The sequence below is a fragment of the Aegilops tauschii genome, chromosome 5, assembly GCF_002575655.3.
Source record: "Aegilops tauschii subsp. strangulata cultivar AL8/78 chromosome 5, Aet v6.0, whole genome shotgun sequence".
Lineage (NCBI taxonomy): Eukaryota > Viridiplantae > Streptophyta > Magnoliopsida > Poales > Poaceae > Aegilops > Aegilops tauschii.
In genome coordinates, this window is record NC_053039.3 from 134,252,772 (window position 1) to 134,271,670 (window position 18,899).

Consider the following 18,899-nt stretch of genomic DNA (forward strand, 5'->3'; position numbering starts at 1 on the left):
AGATACCCCGGCCCATGAATTAGTCGCAAGTACCCCATATGTCCTATTTTTTTAGCAAAGTCATGCTAAAATTCACGGAAAATTTCAGCATGACCTTTGCTGAAAATAGGACATATGGAGTACCCGAATTTGCCGGAACGGAAGTTAATCGACATTCCGGCGAACTCAAGGGCCTCTCGGGGTACCTGCAAAATCATTATCCCCGCGTAATGAAGTCGCCAATGGGTCATTTCAGAAGATCACAAGTAGCATCATCACAAGTACAGCAGCAGCAGCAGTGAATACAGGCATAACAGCAGCAGAAAGTTTAATTAACTACTGTCAACATCACATTGAAATCACATCACATTGCCTACAAACAACGGTTCTTTCCTTTCTTTTCATTTTTGCCAAGTGATAGCAAATGATTAGCCACTTATTAAACGAGATGAAAAAGAAAGAAGCTCCATCTACTCTAAATGAGAGATAACTTGTTGAGCAACCACAACAATCAATAGTAGTAGTTTGTTTGAATTAAAAGAAAGAAGCTCCATCTACTCTAAATTTTTTTATATGAATACTCTCCGCTTCATGTCTTGGCTACTGAAACTTCTTCGCTATGATATTAATAGTAGTAGTTTGTTTGAATCCTTTTTTTAGATAAAAGGCATTTGCCCAGATTTATTCAAAGCTGAAGGTTTAGTACTACAAGATAGCCAAACTTTCAGGGGGGATACCTGGTTATAGTAGTAGTTTAACTGTAACTGCATTTTGGTTTCAGAAGTAAAAATAAAACGTGCATGTGAAATAGCTTATGTTCCAACAAAATTGAGCTTGGATCAGCACACACACACTACTTGTTCCCAGTAGCTATTTGATAATAACACAACAAGAAACATTCTGCCAAGCAAAGGAAGTTGCAGGAAGCAGTCTCAGCTTAAACAAGATAACTCAAGGAACAAGAGTACAAGAGCTTGACAATTTCATGACCATATCTTGCCTTGATTACTGAAAGTTCAGTGTGATAAGCCCACACAAATGCTGGGTAACCAACTTACAGCTGACGCTTCACAAGACACCACAGCTAAGGCTATCATATCAAACATAGGATATGACTAGGTATGAGAACCTACTAGTGTCACTAACTAATTAGCTAACTTTGTTGTTCCCGTACTTTGATAGCATATAAAACGAACACATTCATCTCCTTCTCTTCTCCTTGTGTGAAGTACTGTACCATGCCTCTGATTTAACTTTACTGATGTAGAAACAGACAACTTTTAACTCTATTCACTCTGTGGTTAGTACAACACAACATAATTTTTTAACAGATGAAGATATCTTTATGTGTATAGAAGTAAATTAATCGCCTAGACACGCCAATCGTTCAGTGGACACTAGGTTACATCACTAGATTACAGTGAGAAAAATCTGTAGCTATACACTGCAAAACACTGAAGAAACAGAGCACAAACACACAGCGGGCCCAAATTTGCGTGTAGTCAAGGTCCTGCAACCAGTTCACTGAAGAAACAAAAATGATCCATGGAAGAACTCACCTCGATGGACGCGGTCGCAGACGAGGTCGTAGACGGCGGCGGAGCAGAGATGAGGTCGCAGACGCAGTCGTGGTGGTCCGGTGGACGCGGCTGCATCAATCGTTTGAATTGACATTTAATCAAACACCTCACAGGCAAGAACAGAAGGTGGAGACAGAGAAGAGATGGGATCGAGCAGAGAGGGAGAGGGCAAGGAGGAAGGAGCAGATAGGGAGAGGGCAGGGCGTGGTGGCTCACCGGTGACGTCAGAGGAGAGGCCCCAACGAGCACGTCTACAACGGCGAGCACGTCTACTAGGGGCGGGCGAGCACGTCTACAGCGGCGAGTTCGGCTCTGCTTCTGCTTCGGCTCTGCTTCCCCGAGGAAGAAGAGGCGGAGGGGGGGTGGAGCAGAGGACCGGGCGGCCGGGCGGGGTGAGCCGGCACCGGCACGAATCAGCTCTATCAGGTTCAGAAAGTTGAGATCAAATAGCTGGGGCACACCGGCGAGGGTCGCTGGAAGAAGACTAGGGCTCGAAGGAGTAAGCGAGGGCCTCACCTCAAACGGGATGGAGATGGTGGGGGCGGAAGGGCTCGTCGCCGCCGGTGAAGACTGAAGACTACGAAGCGCGAGGGTCGGAGCGGGGGAGGCGGCGGGGGCGCGGGGGCGGCGGCGGCGCAGTACGGGTCGGGGCAGTGGGCGGGTCGGGGCAGCTGTGGGCGGGTGAGAGAGATGGGGAAGATAGAAAGGACTGGGGATTTTAGTGGGGGGGAGGGTTAGCAATGGCGCACCCCCGAGCGGTGCGCCATTAGAATTTTTTTTGATAGCAATGGCGCATCCACACGCGGTGCGCCATTAGAAATCTTTTTTTGTATAGCAATGGCGCATCCCAGAGAGGTGCGCCATTAGTAATATTTTTTTGAATAGCAGTGGTGCACCCTAGAGAGGTGCGCCATTAGTAATCTTTTTTTGTATAGCAATGGCGCTCGGGGGGGGGGGAGGGGAACCGAGCGAGGAGACAGGGGAGGGTGCGGGGGGTCGTCGGCGGCGGTGGAGCGGGGAGGGTGCGGGGGGTCGGCGGCGGCGGTGGAGCTAGCGGGAAGGGTGCGGGGGGTCGGTGGCAGCGGTGGAGCGGGGGAGGGTGCGGTGGGTGCTCGGCGGCGGTGGAGCGGGGAAGGGTGCGGGGGGTCGGCGGCGGCGGTGGAGCGGGGGAGGGTGGGGGGTGCGGGGGGTCGGCGGCGGTAGAAATTCAATACCATAATAAACATAAATAAATATTCATGAGGACACTAGAACAGAAGAAATATCATTTCAATATGTCGAAATACAATCGAGAAATGAAGGCTACAATTTAAATACAATCGATCTTAGCTAGCTATCTGTTCACAATCTTCTTGCCCTTATTTTTCGTAAATGGAGTTCTTCTCTTGAACGGACGTCCTTTAGGTAGGGTGGTCCTGCTTCTTCTTGTGGTGTATGCTGGTACTTCATCGTCGTCGTCATGTTCCATCTTCGGGTCGCCGTACTTGTCGAAGTCTTGCTCATTGGCGACTTCATCCATTCCGATGATCTTCCTTTTGCCTCTCCTCACGACAACACGACTGGGTTTTGACGGGTCGGTAATGAAGAAGCATTGGTCCACTTGGGAAGCCAGTACCCATGGCTCATTTTTCGCGGTGACGTTTGCGCCGGCGGTCTTGGATTTGGCTTCGGGTATAACCATGGTGGTGAAATACCGGTCTTCTTTTAGGACGCTCTTGGCCCATCTGACATGGAACATCGGGACCTTCTCTCCAGCGTAGCTCAGCTCCCAGATCTCCTCGATCCTTCCGTAGTATCTGTCCTTGTCGTTACCGGTGTAGGATTCCATCGTTACCCCAAAGTTCTGATAACCATCGCTCTTCATGTCCTTTCCCTCGGTGTAGAATGTGTAGCCGTTGATATCGTACACCTCATACGTCATCAGGTTGTGCTCGGCGCCCTGTGACAAGGCGATATGAGTTGTTCTTCCGCGGAAGAATCCTCATGTAAAGGGTACGACAAAAGCTTCTGCTTGAACCAACGCGTGAAACATGAGTTGTGCTCTTTGATTATATCTCCGTCCGTCCTCTGTTAGCCTCGGTCATTGTACGCCTTCTCAATAAAGCTTTGGTGCTCTACCACCCAAGGATCGACCACGGCTATGTGTTTTAGCACGACTAGGTTTGCTCTTTCAAAGTCGGCGAGTCGACCCTCGAAGTCGACATGCATTTCGCGGCGACCCTCACGGTGACCCCATCCAGCGAGCCTGCCGAGGTGCCTGTTGACGGGCAGACCAACGGGGTTCTCGATGCCTAGATAATTCGTGCAGTAGGAGATGCACTCTTCGGTCAGAAAGCCCCTGGCTATGCTTCCCTCTGGACGTGACATGTTGCGAACGTATCCTTTGATGACACCATTCATCCTTTCGAACGGCATCATGCTGTGCAGGAACATCGGCCCGAGTTGGATGATATCCTCCACGATATGGACCAGCAGATGCACCATAACGTCGAAGAATGCGGGCGGGAAGTACATCTCAAGCTCGCATAGTATCACCACGATCTCTTCCTGTAGCCTTCTGAGTTGACTCACGCCAACCGACTTCCGAGAGATGACGTCAAAAAAGTTGCATAGGCCAAATAGCATTTCACGGACGTGCACGTCCATGATCCCACGGATTGCAACTGGAAGTATCTGCGTCATCAGCACGTGACAGTCGTGAGACTTCATCCCGCTGAACTTCTGCTTCGCTGAGTCTAGGTATCTGCTTATCTTCCCCGCGTAACCGTAAGGAAGTTTTACTCCTACGAGGCAGGTGAAAAACTGATCGATCTCCTCCTGACTTAGAGTGAAGCACGCGGGAGGGAAGTCATTTCCGGTCTTCTTGGCCCTTTTGCCTTTGCGACGACTTTCCGTGTCCCGCTTCGCCTCATCATCATCATCATTAGCGTGAAGCTCCTCCCTGATGCCCATTGATTTCAAGTCTGCCCTTGCTTTCGGCCCATCTTTGGTCCTCTCTGGCATGTTGAGCAGGGTACCAAGCAGACTCTCGCACACGTTCTTCGTGATATGCATGACATCAAGGTTGTGAGGCACACGGTGGATCTTCTAGTACGGCAAGTCCCAGAAAACCGACCTCGTTTTCCATACCTTTAGCAGCGGCTCTTGCACCTTTCGCTTCTTTCCCGGCTCTGGCGCCTTTTGCTTCTTTCCCGGCAGTGGGCAATCTTTCCAATTTTTCAACAGCTCGTCTATTTCCTCGCCGCTCCTCGTACGCGGGCGTCTTCGGGTTTCGGTTTCACCATCGAACAGATCCTTGCGTTTCCTCCATGAGTCATCGTCGCGAAGCCACCTTCGATGTCCCATGAACACGGTTTTCGAAGACCCGAGATCTCTAGCTCGCGATACGTTGTGTCATCCATGCACCTGACGCATCTAGAAAATCCGTGGACCACCTGCCCCGCGACATATCCGTAACCGAGATAGTCGTGCACCGTCATGAGCAGTGCGGCTCTCATAGGGAAATATTCTTTCTCTGCGGCGTCCCACGTATTGGCTGGCGTTTTCCACAGCGTGTCTAGCTCCTCTTTCAGCAGCCCCAGATACAGATTGATGTCGTTCCCTGGTTGTTTCGGCCCTTCAATTAGCATACTCATGTGAATGTACTTCCTCTTCATGCACAACCAGGGGGAAGGTTGTATATCCACACAAACACAGGCCAGGTGCTATGTGTGCTTCTCTGGCTGCCAAATGGATTGACTCCATCGGTGCTCGCGCCCAGCACGATGTTCCTTGGATCGTTCCCAAATTCTGGGTGTTCGAAGTTCAACGCTTGCCACTGGCTCCCATCCTTAGGGTGACTCAGCATCTTGTCTTTTTTATTTATCTCCGGATCATTTGCGTCATCTTCTCGCTTCTTCTCCTCCCTATCCGCGTGCCAACGCAAGAGCTTTGCTACCTTAGGGTCCGCGAAATACCGCTGCAGACGAGGAGTGATCGGAAAGTACCACACCACTTTTCGAGGAGCTTTCTTCCTCTTCTTGTATCGAGTGACGCCGCACACCGGACATATGGTAGACTCCGTGTGCTCGTCCCGATAAATGATGCAATTGTTCATGCACACATGGTATTTCACGTGCGGTAAATCCAGAGGACACACGATTTTCTTCGCCTCCTCGAAACTGGTCGGGCACTTGTTCCCCTTGGGAAGACGTTCGTGCCAGAATGACATGTTCTCGTGAAGCATGCGTCGGTCATTTTGTGTTTTACCTTCATCTCCAGAGCCATGAGCGTTACTTTCAGGCGGGTATCCTCGGGCCTGCATCCTTCATACAATGGAGTAACCGCGTCTATCTCCAGTTGATCCAGCTTGGCTTTCTCTCGGGCGGCAGCTCTTGCGTTATCCGTCTGCTTGAGAAGCAACTCTTGAATATGAGGGTCCTGCACCCAGCCCATCGATGGTCCATCGTCATCTGCTCCGGCATCTTCATCTTCATGATCATGCCCTTCGTCTGCTCTGGCATCTTCTTCATCATCATGTCCGGCATCTTCTACATGATGACTGTGTACTGCATCTACTTCGTGATCATGTCCTGGAGATTCTTCGTCTTCTCGCCCGACCTCGCCGCGGTTGTCTTGCTGCCCTTCCTCATTTCTTGCCGGCCGGCCCCCATGGACGACTTCATAATCATCTTCATCACCTTGCCACCGATAGCCATCCATGAAACCACGCAAGAGCAGGTGGTCCCGCACCTGTACGGAATCCGGGTCCATAAGGCTCCTCAGCTTGCATCTTCGACACGGACATCTTATCTCTGTCTCGTTCTTTTGAAGCATCTCGGCCTTCGCGGAGCTCAAAAACCTATTCACGATGCCTTCGGTCATCGTGCGGACCATGGTCGCCTGCGGGGTAGAGCAAAACGATATTTTAGAACCAAGAAAAAATTTGGCATGACTTTGCCTAAAAATAGGACCAAAAAGAATGCATAGTGCCAAAATTCTCGCCGAAACGGAAATGAATCAACATTCCGGCAAAAAATTGGCAACTATCGCATTTCAAATACCGGTACTTGCAAACACAAACATATATGCAACACCACAAACATATGCAACACCACAAACATACATAGATCTAGCTAGGCCATAAAAAGTGCATGTGCACGTTGTTGGAGGGAGAAAAAAGTAGATCTACAACATAAAGAAAGCTTTCCCCTTACTTACCTATCAAAAAAGGTAATTTAACCACTTAATTTGGATGAATCTATGGTGCAAATGAGGTGAAGAGGAGGAGGCAGCCGAGACAAGCTTGGAGGAGGAGGTGGAGAAAATGAAGTGGGGAAAGTGAGTGTGTAGGTGGTTGTCCAAAATATCTAGCTGGTCCCAGGTTACTAATGGTGCACCACCAATTAATACGCCATTAGTAACCCTGGTTACTAATGGCGCACCAGCTGGCGGTGCGCCATTAGTAGTTTTGTAAAAAGAAAACAAAAAATGATAGTAGTGGCGCATGGGGTGACTGGTGCGCCATTAGTATTTTTGGAAAAAAGAAAAAAAAATTAGTAGGCGCACCATGATTGTGGTGCGACATTAGTGTCTATCACACTAATGGCGCACCAGGACACGGTGCGCCATTAGTATTTTTGGAAAAAAGAAAAAAAATGTTAGTAGTGGCGCACCATGGTCATTAGTGCCTATCACACTAATGGCGCACCAGCACACGGTGCGCCACTGCTATATAGTAGTGGCGCACCGCATGTCTGGTGCGTCATTAGTGTTCATATTATCTATAGCCCTTTTCCTAATAGTGTATTTTTTACTTAACAGTTGATGAATAGATCGGATGTTTTTCCTCGACAAAAAGTGATAAATGGATATAAAGGCATGCGGTCATGCATGCATGGGGATATATACGTTGCAATCTATCGATCTCGAATCGCTGCATCACATGCGCTGTGTGTACATACTCTTAGCTGTCGACCTGGTGAGGTAAACGATACACCAGCACTCAGAAGTTACGAGAGAGAAAGAGACCGATGCCTCTTCTACTTGCATTCGGTGACTAGCTACTTTTTTGATCTCCATGCATCAGTGCCATTAATTTCATAAAACCACAAATAAAGATGCATGGAATGATAAGACCGAGCATGATACCTAACAGTGTTACGAAAGCTGTCAATATGACCGACTCGGTAACCCCAGCTCTAACCGAGTCTGTCATATTGAGTCTATCATATTGACAGCTTCCATAACACATACAAAGCACGCTTCATATGCATATGGAGCGTACCAAGGTGATGCATAAATTCAAAGTCATCATATTGCCCGTTTTCATATCATATGACCCACTCGTCAGTGGGATATTCTATTTTCTTAATCTCTTTTCATCTCTTTGTGAGGTGGGGATCACGTGAAAGTTTCTTCACGCCACACAGTTTGGATGGGTGAATGCAGTGCACTTCAAAAGTTGACCGCAAGACATCAAATATGGAGGCTGAAAGGCTAGATATGAACAACTCTACAAAACATATGGCGATTTTGACAAGCATGACCATTCTACTAGAATGATTTTTTTGGCCGAAACAATTATATTGACAGTTATTATGGCAACTAGAGTAGACTCGTATGGCAACTCTGTTAAAGTTGCTTCAAAGGCTACCTTAACGGTTGATGAATAGATCGAAAGTTTTCTCATAAAAAAAGTTGTTCCAAAGGTGTAGACTGTTGGGTGCTACACCTCTGAGCATATATGGTAGCTCAATTTCTATATATGTTTTGACTGACCTCGTTTTATTGGCTTAATTTTTGGGTTCTCTTGTTTGGCGGAATCAAAAAAATGATTTTTACATTGTACGGGCAATGACTAGTCGACGCATTAGTATTTATCGTGGCATCCACTTGCAAAATTGTGTATGTGCTGTACGATTCTCTGTGTGCACTTTGACTTCTCGTTGGATATAATTGCCGCTGATATATTTACAACATTTGAATTTTCATAATTTTGCTGAATATGTGCAGTGGTGGCAACTATGATCGAAACTTATATATGATCACATATCCAATGCAGAGGAACAAAACTTCCAATCAATTTAAGATAAAATGTCCCATAGGAAAATTAACATGAAACTTCATTTACCACATAAATCAATTCTCCATATTTCAAAAAATTAACAGGTGTACAACCCATGTCACTAATTAATATACAAGGGCTAAATTACAATCACCACAAATATTTGTTCATCCATGCATGTATATACAACCAGCTTCTAGAAAAATGTATAGGCTGAATTAGATCATTGACAAATATATGGTATCCAATGCTGTCGTAAGTGGCATAGGCTTTAAAAAGACGTGGGGGGAAGCTTTCTCAGATTCCATTTCACTCAGTGGTTGGCATCTGAAATAATGGCATCTGAAATAATTCCCACAATTTCTTGCTAGTCCCCGTTTAAAGTTCTTTAAAACGTTATCCTGTGAGCTCCTTTATCAAAATGGACATAGACACACACATATACTCCCTCCGCCCCATAATATAATAGTATTTTTGTCACTACTTTATAAGATGGATATTTACGAGTGCCATTGAATCATTACATAGGACTGTCTCCTGCTGTTTTCGGTAACACAGATATGATGTACTCCAACCTTTTGCTATTTTCATTTAGAGAGATGACACATGTACCGTATGCATCCGTCAGTCTTTCCTCTTACGAGAGCAATGCTGCTTTACTTCGAGTTACCCTGAGGCTCTACCAAATTATGAAAAGGGGAAATGATTAGGATCACCCGAAAGATAACAACGTGTGCTTCCGTTGTCTCTGTGGCCGTTGGATCTGATTTTAATCAGATGGCGCATTACCCAGGCTAGGTTTCACAACTAAGTCGTTATTGCAATTTCTCTCACCGCAACAATAGGTGTGTTGCGGGATCTGGATCTCGATCCCCACGACATCAGTGGCCACCCGTGCTCCTGCGACGCCTCCTCGCGCTGCTTTGACTGCCGCCACCGATGCTCGCCACTGGCAACACGCTGACTAGGCCGCCGGCGTGGGCGCGACCACTGTCTTCCTCCTCCACCATGAACATCGGTTCTCACGGTGCGTCCGAACTCAAGATGCATTCGCCGTCCTGGGGAAGCATCGGCATCCGTGTCCACCGCGAGGAGCCGCGTCCATCCCCTACGATCCCGAGGGAGCATTGCCCCATCTTTCAGTCGTCGTGGTCGCTGCTTGCTGCTCGCTATAGCGATTTTCTGTAACAAGTTCTATGTTGCAAAAAAAAAAAACTCTAACAAGACCTGTTTTACAAAACAAATTAAATTCCAACTAGACCTCCGTTGCCTCAAAAAATTGCAACACGACCTCTGTTGCAAGAAAAAAAAAACTGTAACAAGACATCTGTTGCAAAAATAATCTGCAACTTGACCTATGTTGCAAATTTTCCGCAACATAACCCGTGTTGCGGAAATTTTTTGCAACACGAGATGTCTTGCGGTGGTTGAAGGTGACCCTCGACCGCTCAATCCTTCTGATCCGACGGCTTGTGAGGCGGCGGATGTTTTAAAAATATCCATCGGCCGACGCGTAGTAGCGCCCATTTCGTATAAGGTAATCTCCCTATCCCTTACTCTTCTTTGTAGCTGTTGTCCTTGCCCTCTCAATTTTCTCACATAAAAAAGGAAATACGCCTGTGTACAACCGTTAACCTAACCCTCAATTGATACTAAGCTGCTCACTTTGAGAAAATGCAGACGTCCCAGATTCTTATGCCCACACCAAGAGCCCAGACAAGTGCCCCCCCCCCCCCCCCCCCCCCTCTCATGGATTGACACATCATGAACACTATAAAAGAGCATCGATTCACACCCCTGCAAACCACAAATCACAGGACCACAGAAAATAGTTTCAGCTGAGCATACTAGCTAACACCAAGTCCATTACCAGCGATCCGAAAGAAGACAAGAAGGCTCTGACCTGCCGGCGATGGAGAGGGTGACAAAGCTGTCGTCCGAGAAAGCGGTGGTGATCTTCACCACGAGCAACTGCCCGATGAGCCACTCGGTGACAAGCCTCTTCTCGAGCCTCGGCGTGGGCGCCGCGGTCCACGAGCTGGACAAGGACCCACGCGGCCGCGACATGGAGCGCGACCTCGCCAGACGCCTTGGGCGTACGCCGCCCGTCCCGGCAGTCTTCATCGGCGGCAAGCTCGTCGGCTCCACCGACAGGGTCATGTCCTTGCATCTCAGCGGGAAGCTCGTGGTCATGCTCAAGGCCGCAGGAGCCATGTGGCTCTGACCGTGGGTGCAACATCAGTTCATCCCAGCTTTGGCAATTTTCGCACCTCGCCATGGAAGCATGTATCCGCCTCGCTTAACACAAGTAGGGAAAATTTTGCTTGTACTGGTTATTGGGCTGGTCGCCACATGAGCATAGCGTAGTTCCTCTTTCCAAGATGACGGGAACACAAGAAGTTTTGTTTAGTCGTTGGCGAGACAACAGTGTGAGTCTATGGAATAACGCATACAAGTGTCTTTAAATGAGAAATGCAATTTATGACGTCCATTTCCAACAGTTGTGGTTAGGGTTTCACAAATGCTACTCAAAATTTGGTTTTTCCTGAGTGTCGCCGTCTTTGCCATGTTCCATTCCACGAGTGCTGGGCAAAGATGGCCTTTTAGGAGTGTTACACTCAGTGAAGGTAGAAACGCGGAAAAGAAGTGCCTTTGACGAGAGCGTGGTAAAAAAACACTTGGCAAAGCAAGCACACCAGCTTACACAGTCTTTGCCGAGTTTCTTTCTAGCAGCACTCAGCAAATAAGGAGACATATGTCCCTCGCCCCGTAGTTGACGGCTCCGTGTCGACGGGTGTAACAGTCCAGAGAGGGCACCTTCTATTAGGAATTGATTGTGCCATGAGCATCTCATAATCATCATTTTACATTGATTTTTTATCTGAAAATGGTGATTAATTCAACCCCATCTAATAATAAGGGCTAAAATTCTAAATTTTATTAATTGTCCAAAATAGCCTCATAAACCTAATAATTTTGGCCATGGCCTCATGTCGTCATGTGGGCACTCCCGAATTCTATTAAGGATTAAAAGGATTTATTTTGTAGCAACATAACTAAAGTTGATGTGGCTCTCAAACACTTATAGTTACCCTAACTAATAGTTAATTTAGACTAATATTAGTAGCAATATAAATATAAGCTCAATAGATATGAAATAGTTAACGTGGCTTTGTTTGAGCCACCAATGCTATATAATTAATTTCAGGAAGGTTAGAGGTCATTTGAAAGCTCAATTACATTGAAAGCAGAAGAAAATAAATTAGAGCTTAAACAAATTAATAAAAAAGGAAACAATTCTCACCTCTCACCCACCAACTGCGGGAGGGAGATGTCATCTCTCCATCAGAAAGAGCAGTTGGTGTTGTGAGCAGATGGGGGACCATTTTGGTAACAAATCTCCTACACCATCTTGACCCAAGGAATATCTTGCTTATTAAGAAATTTGTGAATATTCTTTAGCAACACATAATTATTATGAACCTCTAAATTCAAGACCCCTAAACCTCCTCCATGTTTTGTTCTGCAAACAAGATCCCAAACGGTCAGGGATTTAGACATTTAGTACATTTGCTCATATACATTTCACCGGGGAGACAATGTCTCCTGTATTTATCAAATTCTTTGATATCTCATTTTTGAAGTTTGATACAACTCATAAGGAAAGTAGGCAGATAAGAGAGGACATCATGAGCCATTTGAGGTCTACCAACAGTTCCAAGGAAACGAGCAGTATATTTAATCTCCTTTGAATGGTTTGAATGGTGTGCACAAAAAACTCAATCTAGGGCTTAGAGAGGCATAAAGACCTCCTGTCTCTAATACCATATTGAAATCATCCTGCAGGCAGTTGCTCAAGACCGAGCTGATGACGAAAGACGGACAATATATATTTTTTAGATAGGAGGCATCTGCCCGGTCTTAAACTGAGGCCCTTAAAGTACAAACTAGGTCCGACGGACAATATATTTCAACAAGACGGACAATTTATTTCAACACCTAGTTCAAAGATTTAATTGAAGAGCTACATTGTGAATTCCATTTTCAGGAGTCAAGAGCCAATATCACCCCTCGGTAAGGCGAGGAGCCACAAAATTGTGAAGAATCATAAGATTCAAGCTCAATGGAGATTGCTCTATAGAATACTTACTTTTCATTCTCATGAGATACCTATTTTCCTTTCCACCAGAAAATCCATCCTTCTCTGGTCGTGTCAGAAATGAAAAACTGGTAATGAAAAAAGATCTGATAATATATATCTTACTTTTTTAAATAATATATCTTACTTTCTGAAGAAGCTTAAGCATCAGGATTTTGTACGAACAGTACAACATCTTGCTAAGAAGGGAAGAATTTGATGCTGATGAAGGAAAAGCAAGAATTGCATACTCATCTGATCGTGGCATCACGACATCTCCATATCTGATTATGTGGTTCCAAAGTAGAAGTGTAGCTAAATATGCACAGGAAAAGCAGCCAGTTGGATGGATTCTATGCCAACAGATAAGTGACGAGAGGAACTATGTGGACGCTATTGTGAAACCAAGGCGACTTGTCCATGGTTCCTCGGAAACCAGCTCAGCTAGTCGGCGCAGAATCGGTTCTTGGCATTGCGTCTGCCGTACTGTACTGGTATTCTTCATCGTTCTCGACATGGTTCTTGTCGTCGCTGATGTTTTTTCTACAGAATTTTGCCACCTAGTACGCCACAGATGAATTTGGATAACATTATTTTCGACCTAAAGCTTAAACAAACTACGAGTTTCAGTTGATGTCCACATTATTTTCATTGATCTATGTGAAGAAAAGAAGACCTCGCCCATTATTAGCTAGCTACTTGCCTTAATCTGGTTGCTACAGGATTCCAAGAGCAAAGAGACGATGCGCAATTGAACTTACTCTGCATTTCACCACGAGTCTCATGCTAGATTACTACCACCTGAGATGGTGAAGAGCCAAGAGTTGATGAAGAATCGTAAGATTTTAGATCAATGGAGACTGCACAAAGAATATTTGTCTTTTTCTTTGTACTTTCTTGTTTTCTACTCCATGTGAGATGTATCAAGCCAGATACAAAGGACAAGCTCTCCGAAAATTCAGCCTCTTATGCTCTCACCGGGAGGTTTGTGTCATTTTTTTTGAACCTACACATACAATCGTTCTGCGGTATTTTCCATATATTAAAACAAAGTATGTACACCAAGAAAAGAAAACAGGAAACGTTACAAAGCAAATTAACCAATGCCAGCTCTGGAAATCATTGTATGCGTCTTGACTATGGATTAACTAAGACGTGACTCATAATCCAATTGTTGAGACAGTCCTCATATTTTCTTTGACGACGGAATTCCAGCATTCAAGAGCAACAGGACCATCCCATAACAGATGGAGTGATGTCTCTTTTTTAGAGAAAAGACATACTGCCCAACTTTATAAATAAAGCCCAACGAGCGACAATAACAATATCCAGTGCCACAAGAGAGGTCGTTCAAAGTAACATTACAACCATCCCAACTAATACGGCGCGCAGGTCAATAAGCGATAAAACAAGTAACTAAACTCCAGTCACAGGAATTGCATGGGAAGCAGGGCAAAGCAAACAGGGCAACGCTCTGATCTTGGCAATGAGTGAGGTGAGCGCATCATCATCAACCGCCTTAGCCAGTGGCTCCCATTGCTATAAGAGTGCAACCATTTTAAACAAACAATCAACATGGTAGTTAGGGAAAATATGTTAAATTCCAAACTTATTCTGACTAGTCCAAAAACCCCAACCAAAAGCAGGAAAAGAAATCCAGAAAACACGGAGGGGTTGGGCCAATAATCTACTTGGTGTGAGCTTCCCCACCGTCTGACATGGTGTCGTACTGTGGTGTGATGGCGGAAGGGAAGAACATGTGTGTGTGTGTGTGTGGGGGGGGGGGGGGGGGGGGTCTCCTTTTATGGCCAAAACTGTTGACTTGGAACGCAGAAGACCACAGAAATGGAGGAACACGCCTACAACTAACTTTCACTACAATTGTTAGGCAATAGACAGAGCTCAACCTCGACGACTACGACCCGTATGACTTTGAGTCATACTGCAGTAATTTCACCCAGAGCTCCCCCCCCCTCCCGCGTGCCCGCATGTGAGCTAGTTAGATGGGGAGGGAGCTATCTAGGCTATCACCATAGCTAGTTTTATCGTTATCATTAGCTGATCGTACTAGGTTGTTTAAACTTGTGCATTTTATGTTTAAACTTCGTATGGCCATAGCAATGTTTAAATTTAGAGTATTTATTTTTAATATGCAACTGATCATACTATGGTGTCTAAATTATGTAATGAACTACTAGAGTGTCTAAATTATGCACATACTAATTTGTCAACTTTTTTGAAGTATATGCTACTTCTCATTTTGCAAATTCAAGTTTAGATAATTTCATTTGGCATAGATGCACGTGTGTTGTGTGAAAACCATTTCACTAGATGTTTAATTTCTCAACATGAATGTAGTAATTGGATCACATGTGCGCCAACTGTAGCAAAGACAACTACCAGAAGGACAAAAAGTTCTTCATGGATCTTCCCAACGACTTCCTAACTAGGACAGTATGTTTCAATTCACATGTTGTGACTAAGTTTCATAGTCGCGCGCCAAAATTTTGTCTAATTTTGCTCAGACCATCATTTGCAAGGCAAGGCATGACTTCCTAGAGAAGGTCAATGTTGGCATTGCAGAGATGGTACATTTGAAGTTACCCAGATGCAAATGAAGAAGGACAGGAACTTCACTATGCTTCTCACCAACGAGGCAGACTGAACCTATCTCGGTTGCTATAGTTGGAGAGACCTATTAGATGCCTTTCGGGATGGTACATGTGGAGAGGGTTACATTCTACCTGATCATGAATGTGGGGAGATCATGGTGTACTACAAATACCATGACCAGGACTCCTCGGACTCCTCTGACTCCGACTCCCTAACTACAACCCTAATTGTGTCTTGACTCTAGTTAGTAGGCATGCTACCTAGTCATACTATGCTGGTAGTTGGTTGAACATGTTATACGCTACTAGTCTTGCTATGTTAGTAATTTTTTGAACATGTTATATGCTACTAATGATCCGATGTTAGTGCTATTTTGAACAGTACTAGTCATGCTATGTTAGTACTTTGTTGAACTTATTATATATGTGTGATTTCTTTCAAACTGAAAAATGATGCCATAGCCGCAAAAATGAGCCAACATGCTCATTTTGAAGCCATGGAAGCAATTGTTTTTGCCAAGTTTTGCTCTTTTGGCAGAATTTTTGGCTAAATTTTGCTCTTGTAGCCAAAGCTCTCAAAATGCGGGCAGGACAGCAAAAAAATAGCCATTTGGCTGGTAAAACGATGTCGCAACAACATTTTTTATGCCTGAAAATTACATTAGTGGTGTGTTCCTATACTGGTACGCCGCTAGTGTTTTCTGTTTTTTCAGCGTGCACTAGTGTTTTCTGTTACGGGTGACGTGCAACAAGATGCCACCAGTAACATTTATTAGTGGCATCATATTGGTGGTGTGGGGACCCCACTTCCTATGTGTTTTTTAGGCACGCCACTACTATTGTTTTCTGTACTAGTCATGTTCCACAAGGTAGCTGATATATCTGGTTAGGGTGGATGGTGTAATTCACAAGGTGGTACATTCCATGAGGTCGATAGCATGGCTGGGTAGTCTAAGGCATAGATTGTTGTTGTCGATCTGTATGAAAATTAGATTTGTCTGGGCGTGAGAGGATTAGTTGATAAGGGATGATTCATGAGCCATCAAGGATCGAGATGAGCACAAAAGATGGAGAGTCAAGATAAAAAAAAGACTTAGGAATTGTCTTACTTTGTAGGCTTGTTAGTTTGCATAAACTAAGCTAGCTAGTACTCCCTCAGTTCCGAATTACTCGTCGCAGAAATGAATGTATCTAGATGTATTTTAGTTCTAGATACATTCATTTCTACGACGAGTAATTTGGAACGGAGGGAGTACCTATGAGTATTAGTAGTTTGTGTTTGAATCGGTTTGTATGCCGTGCTACGGTGCTAGGTGTCTGTACAGTCCGTGTAGGACTAGGACGTCTGTCTAGTTTAGGTTTGTGTTGGGGTTGGTGGTACAAAAAGTTAAAAATCTGATGTCAAAATTTATACTCCCTCCGTCCGGAAATACTCGTCGGAGGAATGAATGTATCTAGACGTATTTTAGTTCTAGATACATCCATTTTTATGCATTTTTTCGACAAGTATTTCCGGACGAAGGGAGTACATGATAAATCAAATGTTTTTTCCTGCAAATTATATTTGCATAAGCACTTTTTTAATTTGCAAGCATGGTAATTTATGGTAAAAATGAAATAAAGTGGATTTGTCATGCTTGCTAACTAAACTTGCAATTCTTGACGGACAAAACTTGCGATAAAAATAAATTCAACTTGTCAGGCCTAAAATCTGACGTTCGCTGGATATTCGTGCAGGCATCAGGTTGTGTAAACATTGTATAAAGAAGAAAAGAAACGCAAAAAAGAAAGGACACAAGAGCCCTTTGGCTATATATACTTTTGTGCGTGTGTGTTCGTTGCATTTTGGTGTAGTTGATTGATCCGTGGGCAGAATTCCGACAGTGATGACTACTAAAATCTGTTCGTACGGCAATCCCTGGTCTTCCTTGTGCAATCGCAAAACAAAAGGTAGCACATTTTTTGATAAAGGACGCTTAACTCAAAATATAGCATCAAACGGGGAGAGGATTTGAGGCACATTTTTTCAGGTGCCCGCTTTTTATTTGACTTCTGATTTTCAAAGTTTTATGTCTTTTAAACGAAAATTCCAAATTAAGTTATATTTCATATTCGTGTTTCTCGTGACCAGCGCTTTCAAATAAGATCCATTGTGAATATATTTTGATGATTAAAAAATATGTTTAAGTTTCAATATTGAAACTTAGTACGAGCGACCCATAAAAATCAATTATTTTGTGTCTACGACCCACTAAAAAATTGCTTAAAATTATACTCCCTCTGTAAACTAATATAAGAGCGTTTAGATTACTAAAGCAGTGATCTAAACGCTCTTATATTAGTTTACGGAGGGAGTATGTCTGAAACTGGTTGAAACTTTTCAGTTTCAGATGCAAAACCCGTAAATTTCATCATTGAAACCTAAAACATTTTGAGGGATTTTTTTTCCTTTTTATTATGCCCTGTGTGGGATCAAACTACTGCGTGGATCGCAAGGCAAAACGAGCAGGCGGTAAGACTTGGCAGATGAATGTACCCGCACTTAATTAATTGTAGGCACTTCAGGCATCAAACGGATACAAAGCATAATGAACAACATCCGATATCTGTATAACTATCATGCACACAGTCAAACACAAACAGTCTGACATGAGATAAATAGAAAGATCATAATAGATTCATATAGGACCGAAACTATGCTCGATGTCGAAGTAGGTTTTGACAAAAGATAAATAAAAGTAGCACATGTGAGCCTTCTTTGTTCGTATTTTCCTTGCTTTCTAGCTGATCTTTGCAGGATCAATTAATTCGGTAAAGATGTGTCACATAAATGCAAAGATTGCAAAGTCATCGGACTGTGGCGTCGCGACGCCTCCGTATCTGGCAAGATCAGGCCGTCGATCGATTACGATGGGGTTCACAAAGCTGAAGCATCTAAATATGCACACGGAAAGCAGGCAACTTGAACCGATTCTGTACCTACAGATAAGTGATGGGTGGAGTAATCTGGATGTTATTCTGAAACTGAGGCGACTCGTCACCGGCTGCGCACTTGGCTGGTTTTAAGGCAACGCACTGGCCGTACGTACAGTATCGTTAATTTGGTATTCCCCGTCGTTGTCCCAGCAGAATTGTGGGACAACATGCAGCTATTTGACTGATCTCGTCAATATTGCCGCACATGGTCTAACCAGCCAAATCCATGCAGAAAAGTAGATGGCCCTTGAGCTTCCGATAGGCAGATATATCTGAGATTCCTCTATAGGTCGGCACAAGCTAATATTCTGAAGTCCATTGGCCCCTAATTAATGAAAAAGACTGATCGATGCGCTATCCAGATTGATCTCGTGAACACGTACGTACTGTTTCAACCAACACGCGCAGCGCTATAAAAGGAACCCAGTGACTCCATGCAACCAAACCATCCCAAGTTTCGTCCCACACAACAAAGCACAAACTACTCGCAAGTTCACTAGCTAGGAGTACGCTAGAAGCAAGCTCGTTGATACCAGCTTGCCTCGAGGTTCTTGATCTAGCGTCAGGGG

At 44.6% G+C, this 18,899-nt stretch overlaps 1 protein-coding gene across 1 annotated transcript; it reads left to right on the forward strand.

The window, feature by feature from the left end:
• The first annotated feature begins 10,414 nt into the window (after positions 1-10,414).
• On the forward strand, positions 10,415-11,089 carry LOC109777432 (glutaredoxin-C15). The gene has a single exon (XM_020336066.4). The coding sequence runs from the start codon at positions 10,517-10,519 to the stop codon at positions 10,826-10,828; it is 312 nt and encodes a 103-aa protein (XP_020191655.1). The 5' UTR covers positions 10,415-10,516; the 3' UTR covers positions 10,829-11,089.
• The last annotated feature ends 7,810 nt before the right edge of the window (positions 11,090-18,899 follow it).

Excerpts from the sequence above, each read along its gene's own strand:
- LOC109777432 (XM_020336066.4), top strand. The coding sequence starts at position 10,517 with ATGGAGAGGGTGACAAAGCTGTCGTCCGAGAAAGCGGTGGTGATCTTC.